Source organism: Gadus chalcogrammus, unplaced genomic scaffold (assembly GCF_026213295.1).
Source record: "Gadus chalcogrammus isolate NIFS_2021 unplaced genomic scaffold, NIFS_Gcha_1.0 GACHA106, whole genome shotgun sequence".
Classification (NCBI taxonomy): Eukaryota; Metazoa; Chordata; class Actinopteri; order Gadiformes; family Gadidae; genus Gadus; species Gadus chalcogrammus.
The window spans coordinates 118,608-130,000 of NW_026613541.1; the positions used below are offsets into that span (position 1 = coordinate 118,608).

At 43.7% G+C, this 11,393-nt stretch overlaps 1 protein-coding gene across 1 annotated transcript; it reads right to left on the minus strand.

The window, feature by feature from the left end:
- Window positions 1–1,422: 1,422 nt before the first annotated feature.
- On the minus strand, window positions 1,423–8,411 carry LOC130378866 (uncharacterized). Its single transcript, XM_056585473.1, has 8 exons — window positions 8,394–8,411; window positions 7,480–7,561; window positions 7,137–7,203; window positions 6,259–6,542; window positions 5,967–6,033; window positions 4,411–5,698; window positions 3,810–4,303; window positions 1,423–3,696 (listed from the first exon to the last, which is right to left on the minus strand). The coding sequence occupies exons 2-6, from the start codon at window positions 7,516–7,518 to the stop codon at window positions 5,361–5,363; spliced, it is 795 nt and encodes a 264-aa protein (XP_056441448.1). The 5' UTR covers window positions 7,519–7,561; window positions 8,394–8,411; the 3' UTR covers window positions 1,423–3,696; window positions 3,810–4,303; window positions 4,411–5,360.
- Between the last annotated feature and the right edge of the window lie 2,982 nt (window positions 8,412–11,393).

Sequence of the window (11,393 nt, forward strand, 5' to 3'; positions counted from 1 at the left end):
GTTTTCCAAATCTTTCTTTACCTGCTCTAATTTGTAGCCGTCTGCATGATTAATTCCAAATGAAAGAATTACTTTCAGGCCAGTATCTGTTTTCTCTGTTTTCTTCAACATGTGCAAGGCATGGCTAAATTTGGCACCTGGATAAGAATCTATCTGTACTCTCTCATCATTACATTTTGGTAGCTTTGACATATTTGAATCTCCAATGATCAATACTGGTCTCTGGATGCTTAGCTTCCAATTTCCAAATTTGTCATTGAAATGCTCATGTCTTGTAAACAAGGCTTTATCTCTATACAATTTCTCAAATTTCTCCTGAATCATCACTTTAGCTCTGTCTGCCGCATCAATGCAGTTCAACCAACTCTTGACTCACCCACTTCACTGCCATAGTCCAAGCCTCCTCCCAGTTTTTGGTATCGCCACTGAATTTGAAATCTGCCAATACAACTTCAAAATGTCTAGCAATAACTTCAATGGTATCCTCAGTCCATTCACTACATGCTGCATTGAAGAAGGGCAGGGCTGGTTTCACTCGAAGAAATTATGCAAAACTGCATTGCAGTCCTACAGTTGCTCTGTGTGTGAATGAAATGCATCCATTTATGTACAGACACAATTATTATCTTTTCCAGACCTTGGGGAATGTGTGATTGAAATGATGAATCAAAATGTGAAGTGCAAATGTTAATAAAATATCTTGAAAGTGTATCTCTGTCTTTGGAAAAAAAGGGAAAAAGTCTGCAAGTGTGTTGAAGTTTACCAAAATGAGAGAAACCTCAGCAGTCCTCTAGAATGAATAAGATTTCTAATTGATATATCTCTAAAGATAAGAAACAGGATATCACCACAGAACCTCAATTTAAGTTACACAAGCTAGAACAAGTTGCAAAACAGCTACACAACAAAAACAAAAATCAGCACTAAAAAACACATGAAACACTCTGGAGCCCTGGGAAGACTTCCAGACCGTTGGCGACCAACCGCACCACTCAGTCCGATTAGGGCACCCGTTTCGGCCTCAGACGCGACGTTGTCCCGCTGTTCTGGAGCCCTGGGGACACTTCCAGACCGTTGGCGACCAACCGCACCACTCAGTCCGTTTAGGGGACCCGTTTCGGAGTCAGACACCACGTTGTCCCGCAGCTCTGGAGCTCCGGGAAGACTTCCAGACAGTTGGCGAAAAAAAGACTGAAAAAAAACGCTCTGTTTTTGATTCATCCAGGCGCACACCGACTCGCGGCAACACTCAGTCCGACATGGCACACCGTCTCGGACTCAAACTCACAAAGTTAGCCTCCTCTGGAAGAAGTCAATCCCTCGTAGTCTAAAAAGAAAATAGAATACCAGGGATTTCGCTTTTCGAGTTTTACAGTGAGCGGCCTGCTATTTTCCTTGTTTTCGGTTATTTTTCATTGTAGTTTTTAACCTATTCTATCTAATTTCTTCCATTTAATTCATTTTCTGATGATTGTTTTAGAGCTTTCCTTCATTTATTTCGTTTTCTGGTGATTGTTTTAGGCCTTTCTTTCATTAATTTCGTTTTCTGGTGATTGTTTCAGCCTTTTCTCTTTCTTTCTGTCTGTTTTACAGTGACCCTTGTGGTCCAGGGCCCAGCTCCCCCGCACAATGCTTTGGGTGACGGGAGCCGAGCCACAACAGGTCCCATGCCACCCCAGACATCAACCGGAGCCCCCCTGACAAGGTCCTGGCCCTCCCGGACCGGGGCCAGGCACACAGGCACACACACACACACACACACACACACCCACACACACACACACTCAATATACATCTATTCGAGAATAGGACACTGTCGTGGAAATATCAATCATAACTATAAATATACAATCACATACAAATTATATTAACCTTGTTTATATAATTATTACATTAGAAGGAACTGTATTCATTCTCCCTGTATCTTATAAACAAATCCCTCCCCTCTTAACTGAGAGAGGTTAAGTTAATTCGTATTCAAGTTCCCACTGGAGCCAGTAAATCTGGTTTTGTGACCAGGCCAATCGACTGACTTCTTTGTTGTGTAAACTATTTAGAGCCATGTCTTACAAACCTGCAGACATGTCCAATATGTTATCCACCCATTGTATTACAAATTGACTTGGCCTTAGGTCACTCACACTCCCTGTGCAGTGAAGCCCCACCTTTATTCATGAGCTGCTTTAGAAATTGTCAATGGACCATTCAAATTGGTTTCTCATCTTTGGGGAAGGGTTAGGGCTGGTTTCACTCGAAGAAATTATGCAAAAATGCATTGCAGTTCGACAGTTGCTCTCTGTGTGAATGAAATGCATCCATTTATGTAGACACAATTATTATCTTTTCCAGACCTTGGGGAATGTGTGATTGAAATGATTAATCAAAATGTGAAGTGCAAATGTTAATAAAATATCTTGAAAGTGTATCTCTGTCTTTGGAAAAAAGGCAATCTTGGAGAAAGTCTGCAAGTGTGTTGAAGTTTACCAAAATGAGAGAAACCTCAGCAGTCCTCTAGAATTAATAAGATTTTTAATTGATATATCTCTAAAGATACGAAACAGGATATCACCACAGAACCTCAATTTAAGTTACACAAGCTAGAACAAGTTGCAAAACAGCTACACAACAAAATAAAAATCAGCACTAAAAAACACATATGAAACATTTCACCAAAATGGGTCATTTCCCGCTTTTGGAGTCCTCATCCCTATCCTTTAAAGAGCCATCAGCACAAACAAACACACAGATGAAACATTTCACCAAACAGGGACATGTCATATGTGTCTCTGAAGGCAGATGCCCTGTAAGCTTTAGGAGTCACCCGCCGCCCCACCACCCCCCAAAGGTCAAAGGCCACGCATCATATTCAGAAAGTTTATCCATACATGCCAAGAATTGTTCCACTAAAAAACATATGAAACATCTCACCAAACGGGTCATGGTACGATTTTGGAGTCCTCATCCATATCCTTTAAAGAGCCATCAGCACAAACAAACACACAGATGAAACATTTCACCAACCAGGGACATGTCATATGTGTCTCTGAAGGCTGATGCCCTGCTAGAGCCAGTCAAGGTCCGACCCCTCATTGTTAAAAGATTTTTTGTTGACTCAATAGTCAAACAGAACTTCCTCACCCACTGGCAAGTCCTTGGTTGCAATGAAAAGGATCACATCCTTCATTTCTCCATGCTTGTCCACCACACAGTGCAGGGGCTTGATGTTCGAGTTCTTTTTGGAATGATTCACCAGCCTGCCAAATGTTCTCTTGTCAGGGTGGCAATGACACCTGTCTGAGTGGGCATCAATGCACATTGGCTGTCCTTTACTGTTCCGGAAAAAGAAGATATATCCAGTCTCCTTTCCAGTTGTGTTTTTGTGTATGTTCTCGCCCTCCTTTCCACTAACAACAGGCCCATGATAATCACATACAACCTCGCCTTTCTTAAAAGTGCGGGTCGTAATGATCCCATCGCCCTTCTCTTCAAACTGTGTGATGTGCAGTCCTTTCCAGTCTTGTGTTTTCACCAATGTCTGGATCCGTTTGTTGTCCATGATGCAGGAATCCTCTCTAAATCGATCACTAGCTGTCTCAAGGAAGGCTGAGGGAGAGCACAATGGTCACCATGGCTGGAAGACTCCACTAACTGAGGGCTGGTCCCTTCTCCAAGAGCCCTTCTCCGGAAGGCCCAGCACTATATAAAAAAAAAACACAATGAGATTATAAGAAAACCATGTGTGTGTCTACAGATAGAATGTGGTGTGCTTGACTACGTTGGCATTATGTTGACAAATATGAAATGCTTACCTTGACTTCTTCTGCTTCTGTAATTTCTTCAGCTGACCAGCAGCCATCACAATGGATTCAAGAGATTTCATCCTGTAATGTCTGTCAGCTGTTGTGCCAGAATGGCCCAGGTAGTCAGAAACTGCTTTCTTCTGAGGGTCATCCAGGCGGTTAGCTGCTGTCTCAAATACCCTCCGTACAACCTGGCTGCTCACCTGGGGGACGTTGCACTTTTGCTGGAGCTTTATCAGATCACCAGCTGCATTGTAAATTGGCTTACCGCGGGAGGACACAAAGAAAAAATCATCTCCATCCTTCTCATCCTGCTCATCTCGCTTACGTTTCCTTTCGCCAGCAAGGAGCTGTGGCCGCACTTTGTTGTAATATTTTTCAAACCACGCCTCCTCCTTCTTGGACAGGACAATTGAGACCACAAAATGTGCAGCCGTCTTGTGGTCCTTTACAAAAACAATTGAATCATCATCTGCGTGTTTCCGTTCAAGCCATTCCTTGACCTGTAACAAAAAGAGGATATGCCATTGATTAGGAAATGTAAGGCTAAAATGTCAGGGTAAATGTATCAATAGAGCACATAAGAGCACAATAGAGCAGTAACACTCACCTTCATGCTCTGCACCACACATGGCCGTTGGCAGTGTCTTAGTATGACAATTGCCTCAAGATAGTATAGCACAAATATGCACTCAGTCCTACTCAGGGAGGAAGAAGAACTGTCATCAAGTTGATTCATGATTTTCACTAAGTCACCTTCACCTTTATCAAGAACAGCCAAGCATTCACGAGGTGTGGGTTGACTTTTGTCAAACAACAAGGCATGCCTCTTTTGCACAATTTCTTTGCTCGCTTGCTTAGAGAGGACACTCTGTGAAGAAGTTAAAAAACTGAAATATAATGTGCACTGCCTATAGAGCTCCCCGTCATCCTGTCTCAAGCCGGTCCTTGTCAAGTGGAACTCCAAGAACCTTTTCAAGCACTTGATGTAATTTCCTGATGTTTGCGCCTTATACCCTGCCTTAGCCTGTTGACCCAGGAAGTCTCTGAGCTTCTCTCCGTCATTGAAAAACTTCAAAGATGGTTCCGTAGGATCAGCAAAATACAGGTACCGGGAAACAGTGTCAACCTCCTGTTGGTACTTTGCATTTTCGTAATCATTCTTTAGGTAGTCGGCAAAGCGCTTGAGCAATGGATGATCTGCTGAATGCTTTTTCAAAATGCCTAAATCCTTCGCTTTCACCATTTTGTCTTTGGTATACGTTTTCTCTTGTCTACATTGAAAAAGCTCATCGCTGCCGCAAGATTCCACAACAGATGGCTCTGTCTCTCCGGGTGCCTCCCCAGGGCATTCAGAAAGGGTTTCGGTGACCAACCTTGGATTACCAATGGGCAGAGGAGGAGGGACTCCTGTCACAAACAAGTGATGGTATTTCAGCTCCTCAATCAATCCTTCGAGTGGATTTGGTGATGAGACGATTTGCTTCAGGACTGCATAACTAAAAGCCCGTCCATTCTTCAGGAGGTCACACACATCTTTCTTGGCCTTTTCAACCACCTCTAGGATCTGTCAACCTTTCCACACAAGACACCGGGCCGGCCCTTGCGGCCGCCCTGATGCCCAGTCAGCTCCTCAAGGCGGACGAGCCGTACGCTGCAGTTCAGGCTCTTGGCCACGCTGTGGTCAGCAGACAGCGAGCTCAAGACCTCCAGTTCTGACGCGGCAAAGAGGGTGTCATGGCCGTCCACCGCCAGAGGGCCCTCCCCTTGTCCGTAGACGCTCAGGATGCGCAGCTCCCCGCTGTGACCCGACATGTGGGAGGAGCCAGGGGCGTCCACACGCAGACTCTCCGAGGTGGCGCCGCGCTGCGTGCTGCAGTCTCTGATGACATTGTCTTCTTCAGAGAGGAAAACAGAGAAAGATAGAAAGTGATGCTTTTAATTAATCATTTTCACAAAAGGTATACAGTATGTACTTTGTACACACTTGTGTATTGGAAGAATTATATTTGGACATTCTTTCTAACTTCTATTTGTCGATTATGCATTTTCCATGTCGCCCTTTGGATGGTCAAGGGTTAAAGGCTCCTGCTGAGAAGGCAGATTCGAGTACATTCTCAGTTGATCAAGGTTGTTTTCTTGCATAGATGCAATGTGTGTACTAACCTACGGCGGGCATGCCTCCACCAATATCCTCTTCAACCTTGATTGAAATGGTGTCCGGGGTCTGCTGCTTTCCACATAAAGAAGGAAACACACACAAGACATATTCTTTCATTTTCACAGAATAGATGTCGATCCCCACTACCGACAGATTAGTTGGGCATAAGACGGACATAATTGGCAGTGTAAAAACATCTACTGAATCATAAAGGTGTGTGCTTTCTATGGGTTTGTTTTAGAGTTGTAACAGAGGAAGCATCTCTTTTGGATGGTGAATGAGAAGATTATTTCCAACCTGCACACTCAGCTCCTCGCGGCAGACCAACCGCTCGGCGCGCTCCAGGCTCTTGGCCGCGCTGTGGTCCGCAGACAGCGAGTTCAGGGCCTCCACTTCTGACGCGGTGAAGAGGGTGCCATGGCCGTCCTCCGCCAGTGGGCCCTCCCCTTTTCCGTAGACGCTCAGAATCTTCAGTTCCTCACTGTGGCTGGACATGTGGGAGGAGCCAGGGGCGACCACACCCAGACTCTCTGAGGTGGCGCCGCGCTGAGTGCTACGGTCTCTGAAGGCATCGCAGTCTTCTGCAGAGGGAGAAAAAAAGAAAAAATCTATTGTTTTGATACATTATTTGCATAAAGGGAGGCATTGTGTATTTGTACACGTGAAAGAAACTCTTTAAATGTATGCAACATTGACACAGAGGGTTTAAAATGTGTACTGCAGACACAGATTCACAGTTTTGGAGAGGGCCGTCACCTCCAGCACCCTCCTCCCTAGACTCAAAGCTCAAGTGGTTGGCCAGGTTAAGGACACTCAACGAACACCAGCGCAAAGTGATCTGAGCACCACATGACAAGCGAGGCAAGCACAATAATTATATTTTGACACTAAAAAGCAACAACGTGTCCTTCCCTCTAAGCTGATCAGCTGACATTCATGCATTATGAATTCAGTGATGTTTGAGAATGATAAACCAGCTCATGTGGCATCCGTCTTGAAACCCTTCTGGGCTCTTGACTGATTCCATCTTTGAAATGCAACTCCCAAGTTTGACTCGTGTTTTAGCAGGGCGCTGGTCATGATGCTTTTCCAAAGAGGACCAGGCTTGTAGAATCAAGTACATTCTCAGTTGATCAAGGTTGTTTTCTTGCATAGATGCAATGTGTATTACTAACCTACGGCGGGCAAGCCTCCACCAATATCCTCTTCAACCTTGATTGAAATGGTGTCGGGGGTCTGCTGCTTTCCACATAAAGAAGGAAACAAACACAAGACATATTCTTTCATTTTCATAGAATAGCTGTCAATCCCCACTACTGACAGATTAGGCGTTTTTACACTGCCAAGCTGGTTCGGTCGCGGCTTGGCACGCCCTACAATTTCAATGTCTTGCCTGCGTATTTATTTTTTTGGATTCAAGACCCTCGCATGCAAGAATGAGTTCACATCTGAATGTAGGCTAAAACGCGATTAACTATTTAAGTGCAAAAATGCCAACATATTCTTCTGTGTGCCTACAAGTATGCGTTTCCAGGTGTTCTGTCTGGCAGGCAACATCCCTTGAGAGAAGCTGCTGAATGGAAGCACTTGATGAGCTGGGCTGCGTAGAGACAACAAAGTAAAATAGGTACTCAATTTGTAACATTGTATATAGTCCATGTGCAAGATGCAAAAAGATATAAGATAAACATGTTTAGTGAATTACATTAGCCTAATACTTAAAATTAGTTCTATGAAATGATATTACATCCTTGATTTGTTTACATATTTTATAGTTCATCTCATCAACTCAATACCATGACATCAAGCTCTTCAGAAATCTGCTAATAACCCTTTGATTTGAATCCGGTGTTAAGAAGGGGAAACCATGCCTATAATAGTGCGTTTCAGGTACACTTTTAGCCCGTAAACAACCAGTTATAACTGGGAGTACAAGAGGGTAGAAGGGGGCGAGAACAAGGGTTGCCCCGAACGCACCATATGTATTTAGGATGAGTTTTACAGGTCAATCTCCTCATCAGTAAAACGCTAGAACTACTGCGGTCCAGTGGCCAGTAAAATACAGTTGTATTCGTTTGTTGTATGGTGAGCAGACATTGCATTCCCTTGGTATCCAAGCAGTAGAGATCATTGCCTGTAGCCCCTTTGTTGAATGGTGCCCATTCTCGTGTGATGCCCCTTGCTTGCTGAGATGCACGCTCGACTTACAGTGCGTGTATTTATAGGAATGAATGGGCGGCCATGTATTAGTCCACAGTCCTTTCTTTAATAGGTCCATGGTATTTACACACATAACTGATGCTATCTACCTTAACATTAGCGACAATAACTTGGCTGTTAGCTGTAGCGCTAATGCTAAAGCAACATTATAATGCTAACAAGGTAACCATATACAGTACAGCAACACAATGATATGGCGTTATTTAACTTACTTTGTCGAGGTTTGTAGCTGAGCCTTGGAGAGTTGGTACTGATCCAGACTTCATTTTCAGACGTTGAGCAAGTCCAGCTCTGTATTGGCCCAAGTTGAGGAAGCAGTCGTCAGTGAAATGTTTGGCGCTGCCGTGTTCTAGCAACGGGACGGCCATATGTTCCTGACCTCATCTGACTCCCGCGCTGGGTTTGTATCCAGTGGGCGTGGCCTATGACGTAATGGTTCCGGCTTCCTCATCCGTCTAAAGATGCTGCCAGAGCATGGACATAATAAAGGATGGACCACGGACTGGCCGCCCATTCATTCCTATACAAACTGCTCAGTGGCGCAGGGTAGCATACAGGAGCGATTTGCTGCCGCGTTATGGGGCCAAGACTCTCCAATATCATCCGACTGCAGACACAAATGGGCGGTCCCGTGTCGTGGGCGTTCTCGTTCACGCAGACTAAAACGCCCCCCCGGCGTTCTCGTGTGATGGGCGTTTTCGTCTACGCAGGCTGGAACGCCCCGTTCTTCTTCGTCGATCTAGTAGCATTGGCAGCATAGAACTGACGTTAGCGCCCCCTTCTTTTTCGATCTCGTAATACGGGTACGTTAGCCAGCTAGGCCTACAGAATGTTAGCTTACTTTTATGTGTCGAATCTCGGCCCAAACTTCATTCCCCCTCATTACAGGGAGGGAGGCTCCATGATCTCATGTTCATTATCTTCTGGGTTAGTATAGGTAGTGTATTAGGTATAAGTGAGATGTTTGGTATAGTTTAAGAATATGCCCAAATTAAATAATTAATAGATTAAAATAACACTTGGGACATTATGCAGTTCAAATCCAGTTACCAGACACTATGAAGGCTCAAACAGTAGGCCATTTGACTCCAAGTGTTCACTTACTTTTCCCACTGAATGTTTTCAATAAAGACAAAATACAGTAATTGCTCTGTAACAATTAACCTTACAACATACATCGTAGGCACAAATGTATGTTATATACATCGTATAGCATTTGTCACAAAAACAAAAAAGAAAGGAGTAATAAAATACCAGCATTTCTGGGCAGATACATTTACTACAGTAGTATGTACATTTACAAATGAAAGGGATTGCAAAAATGACGTCCCAAATAAAACGAAAAAGGAGTAATAAAAGAACATTATGCTAGGCAGACATCTTTTATGACAAACCTGCCATATGCAACGTGCCTCAGTACCAGGGGTGCGCTTGGCCAATTCTTCTTTTTTGAGAAGCCTTTGAGGCGTAGCGCAAGGCCACTGACACAGCCTGCATTGTTGTAAATCTTTCTAACCGTTATGTAGATGAGATTGTCTTTATTAAGCTTAATGTCCCCTGCCAAACTGTCATTTATATATATGGAATGATGGAGAGGCTTGATTAGTTCTCGGAATGTGTTTGAAACCCTGTTGAACACGCCAAGCATCGCCATGTACAGTCTCAGCGTCTCTTGTACAATTTACTGAAGGACTTAGGTTGGTAAGAATGGCCTGTCCTCTGTTGTGCCAGATTGGAGCGTGTGGCTGAGATGGGGAGATGGAGAGGGTGAGCTTGGTGTGCCAGCTAGTCCTGCAGGGCTAGAGAGAGCGAGAGAGCCGAAAAAGAGTGAAGTAGAGCGAGAGAGAGGGAGAGAAACAGGGATTATAATCAACCTTCAATTCAATCACACAAGCCCAGACCAACACAACCCACACCATTAAACAAAAAGGCAATCACTGATCGATCAAAAGTCTGAGAAAGAGCAAGAGAGAATATACGTAAATAGAAAAGTATGGACATAGTATGCAATACCTTTCACTACTTAGTGATTGGAAGGTGTGACTGAGATGGGGAGATGGAGAGGGTGAGAAGGAGCCAGCTAGTTCTGCAGGGCTAGAGACAGAGAGACAAGTGTATTGGCTACGATCTTCGTGAGCACCAAAAATAAGTAAATAGCAACATGGACACAGTATATAAACCTTTCAAGCATAAAGGTCTCACAGCTGTCCAACCACCACCTCCTGATAGAGAGCATGTCCCCCTGAAAAGTAAAGTTATGCTTTAAATGACTTCATAGCCTAATACAAATCCATGTTACAGTACTGTTTAGCAGTGTAAATTATTGTGAAGATGTAGCCATCTCCTCCCGTAAGTGCAGTACCTGAAGACAAAGAATGTGTATGACCTATGATGCATGTTAATTGTAGCCTCCAGTAAGGATGACAAAATTATTAAAAGCCTTATATTTCATGCTACACATCTGATTGAGATTAGAAAGAAGTCACCTGACTGAAATCATATTGCTTTTGAGGGTAGAATACATTGCGTACTGAAATTAACATACAAATGAGTTAGTAGTTTTGCAAACTAGTCATCAGTCATCATTTCTGAAAATAATGCATCTCACCATCAGCATAAACACCCCACAGCTGTTGCTCTGATACTGGTGAGGTGCGTCCTGTGGTGGTAAAAGGGGAATGTGATTTGTCAATGATTCTTATTAGTATATAATGCCTATAAACTATAAAGTGATATCCACCCTCATTTTGTAGCTACATACAAAAAGTGCACAATGCACTTTGAACAAGCATTTAGCATCAACCAGGGCCCATGAGCGTCACATAGGAACACTTCATTAAATCATAATAAACAATCTAGAGGCCTGCCTGTCTACCAGTGAATGCTACTCTACGAGATGCAATGAATCGTGCGCCAGCCACACGTTTTACCTCGTCAGCCAAGTAAAGTCCCTTCCATGGTCCATTGGACAAAGCATGTGCCAGGGTACTGAAAAGGTTTGGAAGACGTGTAAGTTGCAATTCATATGCATCATCATCAACACCCATTCAGTACACACTAAGCTTCGATTTCACCCAAGGGTGAATTAAAAGTACATGTTTTCCTAAACGTTGGTCATCAACGAGGTAATAAAGTAGTGACTAAGGGCACATCTGTCATCTGTTTTTCAGAGTGCTAACGATCTTTATTCATTCGTTGCGCCGCGACCGAAC